A 24,488-nucleotide genomic window follows, 5' to 3' on the forward strand; every position below is an offset into this window, starting at 1 on the left:
CCTTAATGAACGGAGCAGGAGCCTAATCAATGGTCGGAACGCGAGACCCATCGCTAGCAAAGCAGAGATCCTACATACGGCCGTTTTCGTTAGTAACTCTGTTAATTTGACGCAAGGTTGCCGTACTCAGGGAGTCTAGTATGATGTTTGAAGGCGCCGAGAATGTAGAGCGCACAGGATCTGGGTACAAAAAGCTACCATGGTTGGAGCACCACTTCAAACCGGGCATATTGAAGTCACCAATGACGAGAATATCGTCTTCGGGGGCGCAGAGAGAATTCAATTTGGATATGCAGAGAGAGAGAGACTCCGCCAGGGCGACATCTCGTGTGCGATCAGGGGGCAGGTACAGCACGCATACGTAAAGTTTTCGGTTGCCAAGATCGATGCGGATCCACACAAGTTCCAAATCGTGCCAGGAGTCATCGTCAATAAGCAGTGATATGTGAAATGTCATATCTATAATCGATTCACGTCCCTCTCTATGGTATGTAGGGTATGTAGTATTACCTACGTTCGCCAGGTCCACATTCAGCTTTGCAAGTGCTTCAAGTAGACTCTGTCCTCTAGCGTTCGTAAGGGAACTACCCCATTCCTGGGCCCACGCATCGAAATCCCCCGCGATAATAATGGGGCTTCGACCTTTAAGCATTTCGAATATCTTATCCATCATAGTCCTAAATTGCGTCCCATTGACATTGGCTATCACGAAGCCTTCCTCATTCAATGTGACCACTTCTTGTATGGCAAACTTTCCTTTCACCCCTATTGCGGCCAGATTAGAACTATCGGACACCCAATTTGTACCATTCAGGGCTCTCTAATAGGGGTCTGCTACTAACCTATGTCTAGCTTCGCTTCCACCACCATTTGTCGCAGAAGCTGTTGTGCTTCGTGACAGTGGTTGAGGTTGATTTGGAGCCAAAGCCTTTATAAGCTTGTCCTTGACCTCCTTAATTGCCTTCGGCATAGGAACCTCGTTGTTCTCTGGAGAGCTGACAGGCTCTCTTCCTTCTTCCGCTATGGAGCCTTCTGGACTTTCTACTAGTTGGACAGCAAGCTGCCGAGCTGGAGATCGCCGTAGACTCCTACCACCGAACGGATTAGGGCTTGCACCCTTCTCCGCACTCTCTTCCTTCTTCTTCTTATCATAATTGGTTTTAGAATTTTTGGTAATTTGTGAATCCCACAAGTAGGTAACTAGGGAAATATACGGTCGACTGCGCCAGTGCCCTGCTTTAGTGCAGTAAGGACTGCAATACTGTGGGGTTTGTCCCGGTGCTTCACAGGCTACCGTTATCGACTGACACATTTACAATCCACCAGCACGGTCTTATGCATGGGACCGTTTTAGCGCTCCCATGAGCAGCACACCTTGGGCACCTTGGGTTGTTCCAATAGGTCCGGTAGAGTATTCCAGTTCCATTTGCCATTGTCGAGTAAGAGGTCGCTGGATTTAGTAGCCTCTTACGACATGGCCAGTGACTCAGGGGTAGTATTCTTGGACCGCTACCCCACGGCCGTATGAAAGTATCTTGTACATAGGACTAGGACATAGGACTAGGTACGCTGCATAGGAAGCGTGATCGCCTTTTGATCACACATTCCTAAACACAGCAGGCAAGTTGGATTGTTTACTCTGAATACACAATAGCTCCCGACTTTCATGTTTTCCAACACAAAAATTCCCTAGACTTACAATTTTCAACACCTATCCAAAACTCTATCCGCCTGTTCTTCATTCCTTTACAAAATTCTTCTACCTAGCATTTCATCTCGCCCGTACGTGTCACATACTTAAATCAATAAATTTTTCGGCGATTAAAATTTATCATCAAAGAATAGGATTGAGAGCTATTAAAGATGTTGACATTACAAAATTGATCCGCTCAAGATCACATTTTTGTTTCACTCAATATCAGTTTAGTTCCACTCAAGGTCTGAATTATTTCTTTAGTTAAATAGCTCTAAAGTTATTAAGATTTACTCTAAAATAGTCTACAAATCATCATAAGAAAACAGAAACCAAGATCTATCCGCTGCACTAAAAAAAATCGTTTGCATATAATCCATATCTATACTGCATTATTAAGTATCAACTATCCCGAGTTGTGGCGAATTGAGCCATTTAGTTCCGCTCAAGATCATTTACCCAACTTTTCGCATACAAATTGTCTGTAGAAAAGTGTGTTCAATTAGAAATCAATGTTTTTTTAAAGTAATTTTTGATAAGAAGCACAATAGAGCAAATAAAAGCACAATTATCAAGTACTCACCTAGTTATTAGTCAAACGACCCCCAGGGCTTGAAATTTGAAAGAATGTATGATGATTACACGTATAATTTTTTTTACCTGAAAGAAACTTCAGGAATTATTCGAACAGAAATACGAAAATTTGTAAGAACCACACCCCGCATTTTTCTGTGTGCAACCGCGCGTCTGCTGGCTGAACCTGTGCGGGATTCATTTGACCGGAGAGGCTAGCATATGGTTTTGCTGAATTGCACAGCACACATTCCGGCCAGACTGGAGAAATATGTTAGGCTGACTGCTGATGGATAGGACGCGCCTGGTGATGACGATTGGAAAAACAGATGTCATGATTTCTTTTTGACGCGTATCGATCGATTGCGGCGCGGCGAGATAAAGGCGAATAGAGGATTTGATCTAAATTACCACGACATTTAAGGTGGTCATGTTGCAGATTTATGATTGTTATTTTTTATACCGATTTGAGGGATAAGATGAAACCGCAAATGTCATTATTAGAACTCTTCATTTTTGTCTAGCAATTGTGTGTTTGGTTTCTCTGAGCAAAAGAACACTTTAGCCTTTTACAAATAGAATTCAAAAATATTGATTTTTTTTAAACCATTTATTTCTCTGGGTTTAAGACAAATCATTTTTTTTTTAATCGAAGCTTTTATTTTGACTTTATTTGAAGCTCGATTTTTCACCACATTTTTGTTCAAATTTCTTAAAAGCTTGCTGATGAATTTGGTACAGTTTTTTTTCAGATTGTTCTTTAAATAAATAAAAAAAAAGATAAGAAAAATCTGTCTCTGCGCAATCTTCGAACAATTGTTATTGTATGACGAGGCCCGGGAAAAATCTGTCCACATCCAGTTGTTCCGGAGAAACAAGGACAAACGGAAGCAGATTTTCTCTTTTTGCGAACGCTCGTAACATCCTCATTCACCAACACCAGGAAAGAATTATCAGATTGCTACCACATTGGCAGTTCTCGTCCTGTTACCGCACCAATGAACCCTTTCGCATCTGTGGTTTTGCCTTGTTCGGCAGAAAGGATAGAAGGGTTGGTGTTTGATACATCGGAAACTAACCACACACCAGCAGACGACAATTTTCAGAGCGCTGAAAAAAGATGATGAATAGAATCAACCTGTTTTTCCTCCGTTTTTTACATCTTCTTGAACGTTATGCTGATATCAAATGTATATAAGCTGAAGGCAAAAACAACAGGGAGCTAGAGCTTTTCCAGGAACAAAGCAACATGAAAATGAACCATTCGCGACATTGCTTTAAAAATAATGAGAAATTTTTTAAAACTTATTCCTATAATAGAGTTATGACGGTCGTCATCCATCCAAAATTATATATTATCCAAATTTAAAGAAGTTTATATAAAAATGAATAAATTAACAAAACTTCAATTGATTCGTTAAATAAATATATCTTATTATTATTCAATTGAACCTTCTTCAGGAATTTTCTCAGGTTTTCGTAAAGCTATTATAATTTTTTTTTTCATAGATCCTTCGGTATTCGCGAACAGACGCCATTAAACATTTTTTCTACACCAACTTCCATGAGAACAACTCATATCCACGTTCTGTTCCACGTCATGCTCTACACTTGCCACCTCGCCAAGCATGTTTTGGATCCTGTCCAACGATCTCTTGCGCCATCAGGTTCAGTTGTTGAGCGTTTCGAACGAAACAGTTGGTTCTTTTTTTGTCTCCCCACTAGCATCGCGAGTACGAGTGTATCCCCCATACTCCACATGAAATCGAAAAATAGCGTTCCATGTACATATGGTTGGAGAAAACCTGAGAGAACAAATCAGCTCCAACAAGCAAGAGCGAGAAACAAATATCGAAAAAGCACACGCCCACGAAAGCTGTTTTTTGCGCGCAGTTCCGAAACAAACCGAAAGTAATCCGCAGGTTCTTGAGGTAAAAGAGCGAAAGTTGTGATGGCTAGGAAAACTCCACCCTCGCCCCGGTCGTGACTGTAAAAAAGGGTCGCTTCGCGGGGGGTGAAATTTACCATGTGCCACTCGTTTTGGGCTGCAATATTTTGCGGAAAGTGATGCCAAAAAACATTCCATGGTTTTTTATGTAAATTAAATATTTTTTTTTAAATTTTAAATACCAATTTTCTAACTAGCATTAGGATGTTTTATTACGGTTTTATTTTGATTATGGCATTTTTTTTTGTGCAGCTCGTTTTATGACGGTTTAATTATGATCATGCAAAATGCTTATATTATTGAATCGACCATATGTTTTCAGATAGTTTTGAAAACGCTAATAAAGCATCTATTAAATATACTGTTTTAGTTCTTTTGCTTGGTTTAAACTATAATAAAACACCAATTTAGAAGTTTGCTCTAAGCTTTCTTTTGCATGTTCTATAATAGCACTCAGTGCTCGATTATTAAACCGCCATAAAACTTAGCGACAGGTCCCGATCAAGATGTCGAAACAGGATACGTTCAGATTAGATAGCGCATATTTGAATTGGAATTCCTATTTTTACACATTTTTGATAAGTTATGTGTGGGTCATTCACAACCAATCCCTTTTCATTCAAAATGTCTGTCCTCATTCACTGTACTAATGATTAAAAACTCAGAAATGAGGAACTAATCCTAAGCGTGTAGTTGGTTGGATTGCAAGAAAAACGTCAAATTTAAGCTTTTTATATGGCTATTAAGCTTTGAATTGAACTAAAGCCATGTTGATTGCCAAATCGAAGGGCACAAAATGACGCCATGTTGATGGATTCACAATGCAAGCATTGGAAAATATTTTTTCAGGTCTATTTTCCATCAATTCCATCATGATTGACCATCAGATTTGACTAGGGTGGTCGGATTTACCGGTTTTTTTCAAATCCGGTAATTCGGTAATTGTAATTTATAAAACCGATAAAACCGGTAAAACCGGCATTTTTCAAAGTATATCGGATTCATGAAAAAGTTTCGTCTAATTGCAGTAGTAATGACACAAAATGCTGAGAATTTATAACGCAATAGATTTTGCAACATTTTCAATTGAAAAATAAAATGGTATTGTGTCCTTGAATAATCCGTGATAATCATAATATTTATCATCCGCATTTTATTATTATAATTGTGCTGTGAGGTTGCGGAAATTCTAGAAGTTTCATATTATTTTCAACAAATGTTTGTCCTATACTCCGTAAAACAGTATTCACATTTAAGAACAGATTTTACAGATTTAGTTAAAATTTCTACAGTTCTCCCACAATCATTAGTCACTTAACGTATCCTTTCACCACAAAGTGCTTGTTTATACGGATGTTAGTTGACCAAATATCAAGATTTGCATGAATTTCAGTCATGAAATGCTTCCTATTTGAGTTCAAATGTGTTTTTATTTTCAGTTTTATTAAAAAATAACATAATTTACCGAAACAATCAGCGTTTTTCAAAACCACAATTATGGGTCAAAATTGTAACTTGTAACAATCATTAGTCAAATTGCTCACAATTATTAGTCACATAGAAGTCCATGGCAACACCCGAATATCAACTTGAAAATCAACATGTTTCTGGCAAACATTCAGGGGCATTCTTCGCTAGTATACGTTCAAGGGGAAATTGGGTTGAGCTAGCAACCAAGAAATGTTTTGTTTTGCTTGCGAAAAAGTGACCCATGATTGGGTGGAACTTGTCGGATTCTGTAACAATTATGAGTCACTTTTATTTTGCTAAATATTATTGAATTTTCGCATATGATTTGCTCTGTTTTGTTTAGAAAATGTAAAGTTTTTTATTGTGCTTATATGGGACCAATTCATTTGGTTGGAATCTTTGAAATACCCACATAAGGGGCTTAACGGTTTAAGATGTCAACCTTATAACAGTGGAATTTAATGCGATACCGTCAACTGGGGCAACATGCAACACTTTTCAACTTCTATGGCTTCTAAAATCTTAATGCTTACAGATAATCATACCTCTTGTACATCAAAAGTTTTAAGGTTGATGGGACACCAAATTGAAGTGGTCAGAAAAATTATTGGTTTTACCAGTTATTTTTTAATTTACAAAAACATGCGATTTTCTCCTTACTAAGAAAAAGGGGTAAGTTGCAACAAACTCTGTAATTAATGAAAATTTAAAGTTTTAAATACATTTGTGAAGTCATAACGCATAAAGCACCAATTGCAGTAATTTTTGGTTTTTTCGAATAAAATTTTACATTTTTTCTGTCAAAAATGTTTATAAGAAAAAAGTGTCAATCTGCTGCGTACATTTAGGGGTAAAAATACAACAAAATATTCTATTATCTTAAATCATGTAAATAAATCTTAGGATGGAAGAATTTTGAATGTTAACAAACGCATAATGCAAAACAATCATATCTCAGCATATGTAAAAGCGATATATGAGATGTAGCTCTGATTTGCATTTTGTTGCATTTTGCCCCAGTCAGCTGACTGAATTATAAAAATATTTATTTATTTGGTGCTTCCCCGAAAAATATTCATACACCAACAGTGTTGGTATTGGATAATGAAAGCAATATAAAGTTTGTAGGTGATATCATTAAGCCAATCCGTCATACGAGGTAAAGTTTTTTACGGCATCGAAAAATGTAAAAATTTGTACATCTATTGCTCGATTTTTTAATTTTTTTATGAAAATCAAAAACTTTAAAAAACTCTTTCACGATGTTGAAAACTATGTCATCATCGATTTGTTATCATTCAATGATAACTTTATTACAGTATATTGAAATAAAAATTGAATGAGTGTTGTGGTATACAAATGTTGCATCTAACCCTGTTTTTGCATGATGCCCCGTTTGATGGTAGTTCCACAACTTATAGTTCACCTTTGATAAAAAGTATTCAAACTGCAATTTTAATGATATCAAACGCTCAAATAACATTTTTAATGCATTTTGATGATATTGTCGATTAACTAAAAATAATAATATGATATAATTTCTTTTGGTTTATTAGATATCAGCAGTTCTAATGATCGGTGACTAATAATTGTGTGTGACCCATGTTTGTGGGGGGACTGTATTTGTAAACCGCTGCCTGCGCAATATCATCCGCGCTTGGTGGCCTGGCAACTGGATCTCGAATGAGGAACTACATCGCCGGTGTCATCAAAGGGCGCTAGAAATCGAGATTCGGGAACGTAAGTGGAGATGGATTGGGCACACGCTGCGGAAAGATGAAAACGAGATTTGCACAGAGGCGCTAGATTGGAATCCAGAAGGTCATCGAAGAAGAGGCAGACCCAGAAACTCGTGGCGGCGAAGCCTAGCCGCTGAAATCCGAACTGTCGACGAGAATCTTGACTGGGACCAGGTGAAGACGTTGGCTCCGGATCGTCAACAGTGGAGGTTTTTTACCACGGCCCTATGCACCGGAGGATCGGCGCGGGATCATTAAGTAAGTAAGTCAAGATTCATGCGGAACTTTTAACGAATTTTCAAGTTTCATGCGGAACTTCTAACCATTTTTTTTGTTCCATGCGGAACTTCTGTAGAACTAGTGTATTGTTCGAGTTGTGTCAAAAGTTGTCACATGATTTAATCACATTCACTTAAAAAAAAATCAAATGCTTTCTTAATTGGAAACAGGTTACTCTATCATGTTCATCTAGGTTTAAATGGATAACAATGAAAATAATAAATAATTAAAAAATGGGTGGAGGAAGAAACATTGCAATGTAAAGGCAACGTGCATTACTAATTAATTAATTAATTAATTTATTGATCAATAAATTTTTCAATATCAACCAAGCTCCAAATAATATGTTTCTGCTGAAAATTTCCCAAAAATTATGCAGCATTTATTTAAAAGAAAATAATAAGAAAAACAATCATATATTTTGCTTGTTTTTAAGCTCGCCCAAAAACTTATCATTCCATTTGCAATAGAAAAACAGCTCACTAAAGTTTCACTGTCGGAATGCTTAGAAAAAAAAACCTAGAAAAAAAACCTTGATAACCACTTTGAAGCGCTCTCTTTTTTTAAACCTTATATTTGGAACACAAAGTAAGGTCACAAAAAATCAACACCAAATAATTTCACTCACCTTTAATTTCGATTTCTCTTGGTCAGATTCGGAAAAAGTTGATGCATCCTTTGATGAATACAAATGTTTACATTTTTTAGCTTTGCCTACTTTAAAAAGGCTAAAAACCCAAGTTTATTTAAAAAAGATTATATAAATAACAGCAACCTAAGAGTAAGTTCACTGGAGTTGGGAAATAGTGGTTGAAATTTTGTGACTTTTTGCATATTCTGCATGCAAAAACATTTTCAAGATCTGTGGCCTTCATGTTTTTTAACAACACGTGCTGTAGTTTCGCATGCTGTGATGAAAAAATAGCAATATTTCTATCACATACGGCTGAAATAGAAACAGTGCCGAAAAATAATACAACGCACAAAAATCTTGAAAACATTTTTGCATGGTAAACTTTTCAAAATGTAAAAATTTCTACCACATTTTTCGAACACCAGTGAACTTGCTCTAAGCATTGAACATGGTACAAAGGAAGCGGTGTGTGTTCCTTACATCGACGGTTAAGGTTTTAAAGTCTTCAAGCGTGCAAAATTTTGTAGTTAGTATATGACATTAATTCACAATTAAAATAACTTCAAAATAAAAATCGATGGGTACCAACTTTCAAAGTAAGATAAAGTTTATTCGTTTCTTTTTATTATTTTTTTATTCAAGGTCTCACGTGGAGGCTTAAATTTTTAGCTGAATGCTATACAACCAAAAAGCAGAGCTGAATAAGCTTTTAAGAACACGTCCTATGGAACTTTTGGTTACTTGGGTAGAATTTTTATCACGTATTTCTTCATGTTCTATTAAGATTGGATTGCTCAGTTGCAAATGTAAAGAACTAGGAAACATATTCGAAGGTATTAGTGTTCAAATACTACAGAAGTATCAATGAAACTGAAATCTAAAGTTAAAGTTAAAAAATCAAAGATATCAAACATGCAACCTTAGATCTAGGATCTGAGAACTTGAGACATGAGACATTTCACCAAGGCTGCCGAAAAAAAATCTGTGTTTCCGTGAAAAAAAAAATTGATTTTCTATGATGGTTTTCTGTGATACTATTTCGATAAATTTCACTAAAAAGTTATTATAAATAGGGTTACGAATTTTACTTGAGAAATAATTATAAATACTAACATTCTATTATCGATTTAATATTTTTTTTTAAATTCAAAGTTAAGTTCAAAATTTATAATGACATAAAAATTATATTTTCGGAAATACGTAAAAAAAACTCAAAAATCTGTGAAATTTGTGAATATTTCCAATATTCTGTGTTCTGTGACAGAGATTATGTAATGAAAATTCTATGGTTTCATCGACACCTAAGAACTAAGATCTGGAACCTTCCACACAGAAATGAGTCTAAAGACATGGAACGAGAAACATGAGACCAGAGAAATGACACATGAGACTTGAGAATTGAGTCATGAGAAGTGTGGCATGAGACGATAGGAGTAAGAAGTGGTACGTGAGATGTACCCATGTAACCATAAAGCAGTTAATTTCCCCAAAATTACTAAAACTGTTTTTAAAACATTTTGACAAGTTGTCAGTGATCATGGTTACTTGGGTAGGACGTGAGACGTGATAAACGAAAAGGACGAGAACAATAGGAGTTGAGGAATGTTAAACGTGAGAAATTAGACGTAAGCAGAGAAAAGAGAGACGTGAGAAGTGAGAACTAAGACGTGAAAAGAGAGAAGCGAGACGTGAGAAGTAAGGATTGAGACGTGGAAGTGAGACATGCGAAATGAGAAGTGTGAATTGATATGAAATCTGCCTCATGTCGCAAGTTTCATGTTTCGTGCCTCATGCATCATGCCTCATGCCTCAAAGTTCATGTCTCGTATCTCATTTCTCATGTTTCATACCTCATGTCACATCCCAAGGAACACAGATTAAGCCAATTGAATTTTTGAGTTTTATTATTGTTTTATGAAGACTTTTCCATGGCATCTAATTTTTAAAACTGTTTTATTGTAACATAGGAAATGCTTCATTCATCGTGTGTTTTTAAAGAACCCTGGAAGTTTTGCTAAAACTTGAATAGAACACTTTCTTAAGAGTGTTGTAAAAAAATGCAAAAGTACTGTTAAAGCTTCAATAAAACACATACTTCAGGGCTTTGGTACCTTTTTTAATAGAGCGCTTTATGCGCTTTAAAAAAAAGCATTCAAGCCAAGTTGGAAAACTGTTTTATTGGAGCAGTGGATGAAGGCTTGATACAACTAAGTAACATAATTCGACAATCGAGAAGAACGTTTACACGTTTAAACTTTTTACCTCTTTTGAGATAGCATAACCTGTTTTGAAAGGATTTTGAGTGATTGCTTTGAGAAAAACGGGCTCTCAAAATGTTATAAATTTACACAGCTAAATACCTACATCTGGAAAATATGAACAACTTTGTTGCATTCGCATTCAAATTTCAAAAGAACCGCAAATCAGTCCACAATAATATTCATCAGTAATTCTTAGTATGCTCTTTCAGTTAAATAAAAGTATCTGTAGTTCATATAACGACAGTATCCATAGACTAACAATTGCAATTGAATCCAGTGCGAATGGAATTTAACCCTAAAGACATAGTTCTCAGAAAAAGCTTCATTCAGCACCGAATAACGTTATTGATTTATTCATCAATCTTTGTCTCTCAGTCTCCTACTTAAAGCAAAATAAAAACAATTTTAGAACTACGACAGTACGTTAATCATTGTAATAATTATTTGATACTGGAGATTCTGTGATCAGAACTGTTGTTTTTTGTTGAAGAAACAACGAAACAACGAAACAATTGAGGATACGGAATTCTGAAACAAAATTTTGGGTGTTATAAACCATTAAAATCAAAGCTCTTGATTGAACTAACCTCATGAGAACTGCTGTTCCTTTTCGTTTTGGTCTTACGTTCTTTCGATATTGATTCCATCTCTACTGCTTCAAATGAATAATAAACTAGAATTCTCTAACGGGATGCAGTTAAATCACGCAGTTATCCAAAAATTCGTTTGACTTTACATGGAAATGAAAATGTACTCATACATGCACGCACACTTCCCAGTGATGCCTCAGCCCGAACTTCGAAATATGAGCTATCAACATATTTTTTTAAGGGCGCACTTGAAATGAGATTTTTCCAGTACTTTTGTCGGTGCATACTATTAATAATAGCGTTTCCTAAACCAATAGCAAACTGTTTGCAAAAAACTTTTTCCATTCAACTGTTTTAACAGTTGATAACCTTACAACATATTCAAAATTCAATTATATCGGAATTCAAGATTCAGGTTTTGATGATAGAAAATGATCTATTCCATAACAGTCTGAGGTTATTTTGTTAACTTCTTGTTATATAAAGATTATTGTCCATCCTCATAGTCAAAAGAAAACAAAACAAATAGATGCATGAATGCCTTTTGCCAATCAAAAAATCGAAATGTTCTCATTTAATTATTGCGACAAACTTCTCTTGCTCAAAAATGGATAAATCCATAATGAGCGTGTATTCCATTTAGAGAAACGTCAAACGAAGATTCAAGGTCTATTAAATCTATTTTAAACTGTTTATTGAAATTGTTTTATTACAACATTTTTCTAACTGACATAAAATAATTTTAAACTGTTTTATAACTGCTTTAAGATTTTCAATATTTACTGACTAAACGCCATGTTGATTGTGAAATTCAATCGAAATTACTGATGCCATCTTGCTGCAAAAAATATTATAATACTAAAAACTAGACTTTTTGACAAATTTGACAATGTTTGCGGTACTATTTGTTGTATAGGTAATGAATTTCAATGCTCCTATCAGATTCCATGACATAGTTTTAAAAGAGCTGTGGATAGTCTTAAGAGATCTCTTAAGGGTTTCTTAAAGTCATGTCTATAAGGTCGAATAAAACTATTCTGTTGGATGTTTTAAATAAGCTTTAAAGACGTTAACAAAACAGGGCCAACTGGGCCATATGTTAGCTTTAAAGTAGTTGTGCGAATGCATAGAATGCGCTTTGGCATATAAAATAGCTTTAGGAAATAGTTTTAAGCGAGCTGTGAAGGTTGGCATAAAACTTAAATTGTTACTTGAGATGTCTCAGGTATCATGCCTCAGGGCTGTGGTCTATTGTCTATAGTTCAAATCTCATGTCTTTGGTATCAGGTCTCAAGGTCTCCAGTCTCTGGTTACCGTTCTCATGTTTTATCTTTCAAGCCTCAAAGCTAAGCTTCTCCCAAATTTCAACATCTATAAGGTTTTTGCTTGAAAAAAAAACTTAGAATTCTTTCTCTCAGATGTCGTGTTAATTAAGGGAACCATTTAAAAATACTGAACTAATTGCAAATAAAAGCCCATAAAAAACCTTGGTGTAATTAAAATTATCAATAATATTGAAAAGTACTTTTGTGATTTTTTCTCATATCGTTCGGAATCACTGCCTTCCCCGAAAGGAATCCACATTCGAAAATCAACCAATGAAAGGGCTTCGGTGAGTTATGGCCATGTCCCGCAAATATGCGGCAACAGCAAAGCATCAAAATCCGTTCTACATAAGGCTCCTTTCGCATCATTCCATTCTTTCGAGAACAGGTCTTGTTTGAGCTGGTGTTGCCAGAGACACAACAAAAGTTTACACAAGAAGCAGTTTAGTGGGTGGTGGTTGGGACAGCTTGGGGGTTGTCAATCGTCAAAAAACCAACCCCGTCGTTGTCGGAAGGAAGCATTCGTCCCCTCGGAGAATATGCTAGTTGATGAGCAACGGGTGTGCGTTTCAAGCAGGCAAGACATCGATTGGCATTCCAGCACTCGGACTGACTGGTGCGCCGCCACCATTTTGCTCCCCCGACTCCCCGATAGGGAAAAGCAAAAGGATCCATTTTGGGGGTTGGGTGTCGACTCGAGAGGGGCGGAAACATGAAATATATTGCGTTAAATACATCATATTGAAAGCTTTTCGATCGCTTTTTCATGTGTTCGTGCATATGTGCTGTTGAGTTGGCGCACTTGCTGTCCCTTTTGCTCTCTAAGGATGAGTAGGGTTTCTGGTTTCCTTTAGCTGAGAATGGAAAGAGTTTCTCTCTTGTTGGTCCTTTTTGCTTCTTGCTCTCATTGGCGAGTTTCTCCCTCATTCTAGCAAACAGCTACCGTGGACCGAACCGGATGGAAAACGTTCTTCTGATGAGGGAACAATATTTTCCAACCCCGTATGCTACGGGTCCCCCTATGTTTATGTATATTATAATTGTCGGCCTTGTTCTGTTCTGCTTCTGGTTCTGGTCCTGACGGCAGTAAACTGAATGAGAGGCAGCAGTTTGGCCAGTTGGGTTGTTGGTGTGTGTGCGTCTCTGATCAGCAACACCGTGCGCGTTCGGAACGATATGTTCGTGATTTTTATACTGCTTCGCTGTTTCCCCGGGAGTTGTGTTTCCCCCTGTTCGAACCCGGGAAATCGTCCCTCGGATTCTGGTCCGTCCATTCGAAGTTGAGCAGAGTATAGAACCGGGCGCAGACTGGCAATCAAAAACAGTTTAGCAGCAGATTTCGAGGAAACAAGTGGCTTCTGGTAGTTTTCCCGTTCAGATTCTGCTGCATGTGACAGGATTTTTTCTCTGTTCATAAAGTAGGCACTGACAAACTTCTGTTATCAAGGATAAGAGTTTTTCCTTTTGGGAACTTTTGTGTGGACAAAACGTGATCGGAATATATTTGAATCAATAGTCAGTGGGAAGATTTGTGTGATTGACACTCGTGGCGGTAAAGTGGACGATGACGATGGACATTCGACAGTCTCGATTGAATGTCGTGAAAATTAACGGACACTGTCCGAGTGCTTGTGAAAGTGACGTGGCCGGAATTGAAATGGCTCATACCAAAATGGATAGTTACGGTGGCCGAAAGAATTCCGGCAAGCGTTCGTTCGACGTAGCATTTCTAATGATGCCAGACGATAAACTTAAGTCCAAACAAGTGAAAACCATTGACTCCCCAACGATCGATGTGGAAAGTGATTCAACTCAATCAACCCGTTCGGAAGATCTGTCCGTTAAAAACGGATTCAGTCCCATTCGACCAGTTGAGGAACGTAACTTCAACTTTGATCTACTTAGTAGACCAAAGCCTCAAGAAAGAAGTCCTCATCATGATCTCACCCCGGAGAGATTATCCTACTCGTTCCCAAACTCACGTCTCTACGAAACTCCAACCAACTTATTAGCCATCCGCGAAAAAGCTGCCGAAAACTTCCTAGCCTCCGAACTTCCTCGGAGTGCTTTCTCCAAAGTAACAAGCATCAACGTATCGGACTCGCCAGTTCCACCGCTCAGTCCAGACAGCTGCCCATCAACCAGCCCACCAATCTCCATCAGCCCGGGAGCCCCAATCAACTTCCGCTACGACTACCCGTTCCCCTTAAACGGAAGTAGCCCTCAGCACCCATCAGAACTTTCCCCCCAACAACCGTCCAAGACCAAACCCATGATCTACCGCCAAACCCTCCAAGACTCCGACCTCCCTCAAAACTACTTCCCAACTCCACCGTTCATGCCATTTGCCGCCAACCCGCAACCAACTCTGCTCCCGGAAGTAGACGGGATCATAAGGAACCCAGCAGCCGCCGCCATCCTATCAACCTTTCTCCCCAACGCAATGACGGCCTTCTCGATGAGTGCCCAGAATACCTGTGCCAAGTGTAACATCAGCTTCCGGATGACCAGCGATCTGGTGTACCATATGCGATCCCACCACAAGAACGAGCACCACCAGGACCCGAACCGGCGGAAGCGGGAGGAGAAGCTCAAGTGTCCGGTTTGTAACGAGAGCTTCCGGGAGCGGCATCACCTGACGCGGCACATGACCGCCCACCAGGATAAGGCCGGGGATCTTTTGGATCCGAAGAAGAGGAATGCCGCCGCATCCGTCGGTGGAATGCAAGTTCATCATCAGCATCATCACGGGAAGCGGTCGTAAGGATGAGTCCCATCGAAAAGGTAGTTTTAAGGGTAGTTATTTCTTTTTTCCCGGGTGCAATATTTGTTATGTTTAAAATCGGTTTGTAGTTAGTAATTATAGGGAACTGTGAGGGAGTTCATCGCCGGTACAAAAGACGATTTGGTGGATAGCATAGAAAGATTCATTTAAGGTTGAACGTTGTGTTGGAAAAATCAAATCTTTAGACACTCATAGAATCGTTTTCCATCACAAGCCAGTATTCGATAAGTCCCTGACCAAGTAATAGTAAGGGATTGAATTCCCATTCAACTGATTATATTTTCAATTTTTTCTAGATCACATTCAGACTAACACGCATTGTCACCATTTGAAGTATTTTCCTCAGAATAAATATTTGAAACAGTTGAATTTTGCTGTATGTTGTGCGACCCAGTGACCTTCGATAAAAACTTGTCGATTAATCATACTGCTTTAACGAGGGCCAATTTTAGGGACCTATAAACAGGAAAAGGGGCCAAGATTGAGAGCATCTCAGTCAGTTATTTCAAGCAACGTTTCTGAAACAATTTGCAGTTTAAAATCAAAACGCAATGTTACTCCACTTAAGACAAATATGTAATCATATTTGTTAAACAACGTTTAATGGTGTTCATTACAGGTAGGTCATTGTTTTGAAAATACTAATTAGTCAACCATGCCTTTGATGTAAACTTCGGGAACATTTACCTTAAATCAAACTATGCATTCTCAAACATATTTGATAAGGAGCTATCTTGAATAATGTTTTCCGGTTAGGATTCTTGAAGTGTGGATTTTTTTTGTGGTTTCAGATTCAGATTCATCTGTGTTTCAGAATAAATCTAGACGTACGTTCAAAAATTTGATTTTTTTTTTCTGAAAAATGTGCGAACCTGGCTTTTTTCGATTAAAGTCGTTCTAACATCAATTGCAAATTTATATCAACGTTGCAGTTGGCGGACAGTTTTTGAAAACCTTATTCTGTACAACTGTGTTCGATGTTTACTCTTGGGCTTGAACTCATGAACATTGGCTCAGGAGGAAACTGCTTTGTCAAAGGAGCTATATTACAAACCCTTCACACCTGGCGTCCTTGAACAGCACCTAAACGAAGATCAATTCGGATAACATTTCTTTGCCAGGTTTGGAAAACTAAACCGTGTATTTTAATTGAATAGAGTATGACATCTGAAGTAAATTTTTTCCCATACGTAAGTTCATGTGAATCCTCAGTGACCGTTCAAACGAAATTCACTCAAGGAAGTGACCAGTAAAGTGAGTTTGAAGTGAATTTCAGGGCGAGGCTAAAAGAGTTGACAATTTGAAGTGCCCGTCAATTGAAACTTAAGTGATGTGAGTAAGTATAAATTGGCTCCGTCATTTAAAACTTAATTTTGAAAAAAATAAGAATTTCGCTGAAGTTGGATTTTGAGTACAGTGCTGTTTAGCACATTAAGGACCGCCGAATTCGGCCTTGTATATCTCAGAAATCACTTGCCCAATTTGTACGGATACATTTTAATTCGAGTTACCGAAATATGGTGTTTGATATTTTTACACTGGATTCTTTTTTCAAACGGTTCTATATTACACGATTTTATTTTACCCGATTTTTTTCGAAAAAAGATGATTTTCGAACTTGTCAAAAACGGGTCCTAGACATTCCCGCTTTTTTTCCAAAACACTCTTGGGTGGTCAACAGATTCAGACGTAACTTCTCAAAAGAAGCATGGACCTGAAGGGCCACTTGGAGATTCTGCGGAAGATCCGGAACAACCGTAGTATAAAACAATATCCAAAACAAATCTTTGAGTTTTCACTCAAATCACCTCAAAATGTTCTTTCAAGTTGGAAATAAACGATTTAAAGTCTAAGTTGGCCAGTTGACTCGAAATTAGCGATAATTTTGGCCGTTTGTTTTTTTTTTTTTACACAACAATCGATTAAAAAAAGAACCCAGTGTAGTTTCTTTATGAAATTTATAACATCTGAATGTAGCACATTTGCAATGAGCAAAAAAACAAGATATGTATCTTGTATTAGATCCGCAATTTATTTAGAGGGTTGGAGCATGCTAGTCCAGCTATATGGGAATAAGAGCTTCCAAAATCTTCATCAAAACTTAAACTTTTAGTTGTTTGGATAACCAATCGAACACGCCACCTCAAACAATTGAGCTGTAAGAGCAAGTTTACTGGTGTTGTGAAAAAGTGGTAGAAATTTTGACATTTTGAAAACTTTACCAAGCAAAAATGTTTTCACGATCTTTGGGCGTTGTATTTTTTTTACAGCACTGTTCCTATTTCAGCCGTATGTGATAGAAATGTTGCTATTTTTGCATCACAGCATGCGAAACTACAACACATGTTGTTAAAAAACTTGAAGGCCGCAGATCTTGTTAATGTTTTTGCATGACAAAATTTTCAAAATGTGCATAAAGAGACAAAATTTTCACCACTTTTTCTCAACACCAGTGAACTTGCTCTAATTGGGTAAACTTCAAAGTTGATCTAAGTACTCTTTGCTCTGGTGGAAAATTTTGATGTAAAAAAATATAAATTTAAAGAAAAAATAATTATTCTGAAATTAACGCACAGATTGAGCTTTGCATTTTGAAATCTTAATCTTTCATTTTGAGTTTTTGTTAAGTTCAAGAGCAACTATCTTGACTCAAAACATATGCCAAAACCTCAAAAACCCATCCAAAGGTCAGAATTCTGCTACAGTTTTTAAAAAATTTCTCACTTGTTCATAGAAAACCAGCTCTAAATATAAAATTTTCAATGATATTTGACTCATTTCAGAGCTTCTGATTCCAAATTCCTAAACCCAAAATTGTATTTTTTTTGTTGATATTACGGATCTGTATCCAGTTTAGGATTCTTGATTTTTGATTCAGAAAAGCTGTTTTGAAATCCAGGTTCAAATTAGTTTTTGCAGTTTGATTCATGATTTACGAAAATCATATGCATTTACAATATTTTGATAATAATTTTCTTCAAGTGAGATGGTTTTCGGCTTTCAGTCACAAGTTTTTCAATTTAATTCTTTTGAAAAATTCTTATTCGACAAAGCTTCAAACGGCGATGAATAATTGAAAACTCTGAATCAGATTGATTATTCAAAATTCAACCCACAACTTCAGAATTAAAATTATAGATTCATGAATGAGGGTCCTGAAACAAAACTTCAAAATTCTGATCTGAACTTAAGATTCGGGAATTTTTGTTCATTTCAGTAATTATATCGAAATTTTGAAAGAAATTCAAAAATCTTTAATTGAATACAGGTGCAGAATTCAGATCCAGAATGCAGGATAAAAATTCAGAATATGATTAAGCTCGTAAATGAGTTTTACAATCAAGAAAAAAATATCAAATTTTGTACTTCGTTGAGGAATTCAAGAGATCACAAACTTATAAATTTGGTTGTTAATTGAATCTCAAAATTTCAAATTTTTAATCAAAGTTTGTTTCAATTAGGCTAAAAATCACAAATATTAAGTATAACATTAACATAACAGTTTATTTTTAAGTTTGGAAGTTTTTTTTATGAAAAAAATCTTATTTTAATTTAAAAAAAAAGTCTTCCACATGATTATTGTTATGGAATTGATTTTTAATCAAAAATATTTGCCGATGATTAGACATGTAGCTATCTTCATCTCAATCATTGCACAACATTCTATATTTTTTCGGTGAATTGTTTAACATTATTTATATTGAAGTGTTTGGAAAAGTCAAATTTCAATCTTAAATAATAAATTTGGTACATGTTTGTTAGAAAATTTGATTTATTCTCATCTGCATGGTTAAAACTTTGGAATTTGCTCCAAGCTTTTGAATGTTTAAGTTTATTTTATTTGAGCAAAGATAATGAATTTTTAAAAGTGAAGGCTTTACTAAATAACTTATTTTAAACTCAAATAAAATGAACCTAACCTTAAAGAATTTTGAACAAATTAAAAGATTTTAACCATCGATGAAAATGAATTCTATATTTCGTTACTGAAGGTTTCAATATAGAAATTTAGCTCATCATTTTGAAGCTTATATGACGTATTTTCTAAAGTTACGATTTTATAGCAATTGTACTATAAAAGTACTTAAAAATAATATTCATACAGTTACAAAAAAATGTGTTTTAAAGTTTTTTTCATTGATGCATTAATTGAGCAACCCAAATCATAGAAAAAATCAATCACTGCAACCCCCCAATGAGTCGATTCTTCCAACGGCCCTGACTCAGATTCCTCATCAGCAGCCCTCATAATTTTTTTCTATAAAATTTTGTTCGGTGATATTCTTCCGACCTTGGTTATATTTAACTAAATCAAACCTCAAATTGATGGCATGATCAATTGGTTTTGGTTTCAAATTCATGAAATCTTTTTCGGAAGATGTTTTTCAATATTGGATTCTTTGATTTCGATAAATGAATTTTACTTATTTGTTATCTGATATCATCATTTATTTTGAAATATTATTAATCCTTAACTTTTGCTTTAAGTTTTGGTTCTTTGCAAAATTTAAATGATGCATTCTACATTTCTACATGCCGATCTGAGATTTGATTAAACAACTTTACTTAATTTTTGATAATTTGAACATTGAATTGTTTTTTCTAGGAAAAAAAATCCAATTTTCTCAATCAACTATCCTGAGAATGAGGAATAACTACTCTTTCGCCTTGGCGATTCTAAGTTTTATAATCCCAAGAAGAAAGAAATCAGTATATTCATTATGTTACTCTACCTGATCCACTTTTGAATATCTAAAGGTAAGGAGATTGGCACCATTCCTGGTTAATTTTCAAGGACTCTTACTAGGATTTACAATTTAATAAATTCATGTGTAAATTCTCTTGAAAATTATAACTTGGTTTTCGTGAGAATTATGTTTTATTGTTTTTTTTTTATCCTAACGATAAATCATGGTAGTTTTAATCAAAATTAAACGCTGACTGGATGTTTCAGTAATTTTAAAAGTCATTTTACTTTCGAAATGAAGCCCCAGAAGTTGAAATTTTTATGTAGATTAAAACAATAGTTAAAGGATTTTCAAGATTTTATGTAAAAGAAAAAAAAATTGTAAATAAATAATCTAGCAAAGAATAAGCCAATTTTTACAAACCACTAAATATTCAGATATTGAAGTAAAAGATAGAGTTTTCAGTACAAATCAGAATCATTTTCTACAATTGCATCCTCGATAAAAATTTTAGATTTTAGTCTGAAAAATTGTTTCTGAATAATTTGAATTAAATGAATTAAAATGAATTATAGCTTAATTTTTGCTTGAAGATTAAGAACAAGTTCTTTGACCAATATAAAATCATCGTTGATAATATTTTGCATAAAAACAATCCTATTAATATTAAAATAATTAAATCTAGATTTTTAAAAGAGTGAAATCTTCAAAATAAATCCATATTTTATTTTATTTTTATAGTTTCTTTTGGTTTGTTTTTCCAATATGACTTTATTTGAATTCAAAATTTAAATTTTGATTCGAAAATTAAAACTATGAAAGTGCGATCTCCTGCTATTTAAATCTCTGATGAAATTTTCACATTGATATTTTCATCTTGATTACTAAACTTAACGCTAGCTGAATCTGAATTTTCAATTATTATTCCGGATCTGCACCCTGCCTTTTGAACCTCAGTTAAAAATCTGGATTCCGAATCTAAAAACGAACGTCCCAGATAATAATTTTTTTCAATTATGAACCAAAACGTGAAATTTGTTCCAGAACCCTCAACAAGAAAGTTCTTATTTGACTTCTGAATTTTCGTCTTCTAATGTGCATTTTTTTTTATTTATTTGTTTGAAATCGATTTGGGAATCTTATCGAATATTATTAATGATGAAACTGTTTCAGATTTTTCAATTCTGGATCACATTGGAATACTTTCATAAGTTCAAAATCTGCAAAAAAAATTAAAAGTTGTAATGTTGTAGTAGTTGTAGCAGTAAATTTATTAAAAATTTTTCACATTCCGATATGATGGGTTTGGAATAATTTGAGAGAATTTGGAGAAAGTTGAGTTCTGAAATGCAAGACCATAATTCGAATCAGGTTTTTTTTTCTCAATGATTACACTGAGTAACAAAAAAAGATTTTTTGAAAATAGTCCAGGGTTTTCCAACTGAATTAGACTAATATAGACGCCCTGAGTCCGAAAATGACCATGGTTTTGTTCAATCAGGTCAGGATATTAGAATACTGTATCTCAAAAAGTTGACATCAATGTGATATTCTAACTCAGGACACAAAAATTAGTCTAAATCAGCTGAGAAACCCCAGACTATTTTTTGGCTGTCACCCAGTGTTATCCAAACTGGATTTCCAGAAAAAAACACTAAATAAAGAATGCGAAATCTGATCGAATTTTACTGTTTATAAGCAAGTTTGAAACCACGAAATCTAGAATTTTTCTGACCTAAGCTTACCAGATTTAAACCGTGCAGTTTCGGGTTATTTTCTCCAACATTCGCCATTATCCAATCTTCTTATATATAAAAATGAAGGCGTTTTCTTTGTAACACCATCACGTATAAACGGGCGGTCGAAATGGAGTGAAATCTGGTATCTGAGGGTTTTTCCATCCCACTTTTTATGGACAGGAGACTGATTCACGAGAACGAAGAAGTTAAGGACGTGAAGATGGAGCAACATTTATAACTATTTGCTTATTTAAAGGAAAAACGAAGTTTACCGTGTTAGCTAGTTTTCATTAAAAATCATGAGAAAAGCACCTGAAAAACTATTTTTCACGGCAGTCAATTTGAAATTCTATTTTATGTTTCCAAAAAATCGTTCATGTTAGTTTTGATGAAATTTGCCAAAAGAAAAAATGAGACGCAAAAAACATAATTCTAATGAATAAAAGTGAACAAAATCAGGCAATCGGTCAAGCTTATTGAAGTTCGATATTCAGGACCAAATTTTGATCAACAAGTGAAAATTTTTTCGAAAAACTGCACTAGTATTGTGGACCTGGAATACGATTTCGAGGTTTTGGCTTTAGTTCTGAGTCGAAATTGTTTTTCTTGAATCATTTTAAACGTTCATCAAAATTTGATAATAATGTGAAAATTTAAGTTTAGAGAAGGGGGGTTTAGTCCCTACTAACATGATATAGGATGATGCTCAAAATATGTTGATTGATAATTGAACAAACTTGTGTGGAAATTTCATGAAAATGTATCTAGTGGGTTTGAAATGACAGCGTTTAAAAGTTGTCAGCGTTTAAAAGTTGATCAAAAGACACTTCATCGCCGACCAAATCCTTGGCAAAAATCAAACGAAATTCAAAGATTGAAGGTCGACTTACTAGTTTTCTCATTCTCATTCCATGATTTGAAGGTGTCAGACAAAGAGAATTCTAAAAGTTTGTCTACTACCTCAAAGTCACTGCATACTTTAAGGCGCAATTATCTAAGTTTTAGATAAAATCAATTTTTGTGTCCATTTTTCGAGCACTTATCGGATGAATATACGTTTTTGGTAAATATTAGTTATTTCGTGCTAAGTGATGATCAAAATCTATTCAGTAGAAAAAAAAATCCATTTAGACTCTAGGAATCAATTGAACCCAAATCATATATTTTGGAATAAAAATTCTTAAAAACATTCCGAAGACATTCCGGTTGCGAGATAAAGCTAAGAAATCAAGTCACCCCAGGGATTAAGTATTTTCATTCTTGCATGTATATTCACAAAAGTTAGGCTGGAGATCAAATTAATTCGGTTTATGGTATTGTGTAACTGTTTTTTTTTAAATAATGTCATAGAAGTCCTAGAAGAAGATATGAAAAAATAGCAAATGATAAAATTTATAATTTTTTGGAAGATCAATTGTTTTTGAAAGACTCAATAACGTCTTCAAACCTCTTCAGTTTTGTGTCTAAAATAATAATAGATCATCTTTACTGTATCAGCAACTAACAAATTCTTTTTAAAAGAAGTCAAACATTTAATGGCTGAAACAATTTTCCATGTGTTATTTTTTATTTTTCAAAAGTTCTGGAACCACTATGAGATCTCAAGAAATTTATTTACCAGGCAAGAATCACATTTTAGGGAAAGCTCTTCTTCAGCTGATCACTTTAATGTCACTAGCGGTAATTGATGATCAGTGTAACAAACAGTTGGAGAGCGAAAAAGGAGATTGCATTTGTTGGGTTTTCAATGATTCAAAATTGTTCAGAAATTGATTAGTCTGAATTTATCAAAAATATTGTCTTGTGATGAAATTCTTCTTAAAAGTAGGAAAAACAACGAATTCGAGCAAATAACAATTTTTGAGTGACACAATGTTTATGAACGCCAAACAAGTGCGCCAAAAACGCAAATGCAATCATCTTAAATGAACCTGCTACGTTAATCCACAAATCGACCGCAACATCGATCTAATCAAAATCGAACCAGATCCATTCATCCCCTGAAGCAATTCACTTGAATAAACGAACAAGAAACACCCTTCCGGGAAGAGGGTGGATGAAAACATAAAAAAAATCCACCACACTCGGCGCAAATCCTTTCCACTTGTTCCAAAAGATTAACTAACTAGCATAGAAATCCTCGCGCCCGGGACAAGTGATTAAAATCCGCACATATTGCCATAGCAGATCGAGCCACATAGGGAGTCAGTCATTCTGTCATTCAAGCGAGAGCGACTCGGCCGGCTCAATGGGTATCCTATAAGGTAGGCAAGTATGAAGCAGCCAAGGGAAACTTACATACATTTAGGCTCACCCTTCGACAAAACCATCTGTTCGTATTTCATCCCAAGAGAGCTGCAAAGCGATAAGCTTGAACCCTCCCCGTTGTATTTGAAAAGAAAAAATATTATTTCTAATGCTCAATCCGTGATACATTTGATTCGACCATTCAAACGAGGAAACTTAATTGTATGGATAAAATGTGCTCATCAAGGTTTTGGTTTTCTGATCATATGGACAGGTTTTCCACATTTATTTATATTTCTAATGAAGAAATTCAGTGCAAGCATATGTTAACTGTGAGAAAGAAAACGTCAGCTTTTGTTTATTGTAAAGTGTAACCAACATGTTGAGACAGTTTGTCAAAAACCATTGAAAGAATCCTCAAAACTATGAGCAACAATGTACTCTCTGTAAAAAAGAAAACGTAAAAACATATAACCAAAACCAAAAAGTGAAATGTACTAGTCATAAAATAGTGTAG

The 24,488-nt window shown here is 35.4% G+C and overlaps 1 protein-coding gene across 1 annotated transcript; it reads left to right on the forward strand.

Moving 5' to 3' along the window:
* Positions 1–13,851: 13,851 nt before the first annotated feature.
* On the forward strand, positions 13,852–15,334 carry LOC129757783 (B-cell lymphoma/leukemia 11B). The gene has a single exon (XM_055755086.1). The coding sequence runs from the start codon at positions 14,077–14,079 to the stop codon at positions 15,274–15,276; it is 1,200 nt and encodes a 399-aa protein (XP_055611061.1). The 5' UTR covers positions 13,852–14,076; the 3' UTR covers positions 15,277–15,334.
* The last annotated feature ends 9,154 nt before the right edge of the window (positions 15,335–24,488 follow it).

This window comes from Uranotaenia lowii, chromosome 3, assembly GCF_029784155.1.
Source record: "Uranotaenia lowii strain MFRU-FL chromosome 3, ASM2978415v1, whole genome shotgun sequence".
Taxonomy (NCBI): Eukaryota; Metazoa; Arthropoda; class Insecta; order Diptera; family Culicidae; genus Uranotaenia; species Uranotaenia lowii.

What these genes read in the sequence shown, in the direction of transcription:
- LOC129757783 (XM_055755086.1), top strand. Translation starts at nt 14,077, where the DNA reads ATGACGATGGACATTCGACAGTCTCGATTGAATGTCGTGAAAATTAAC.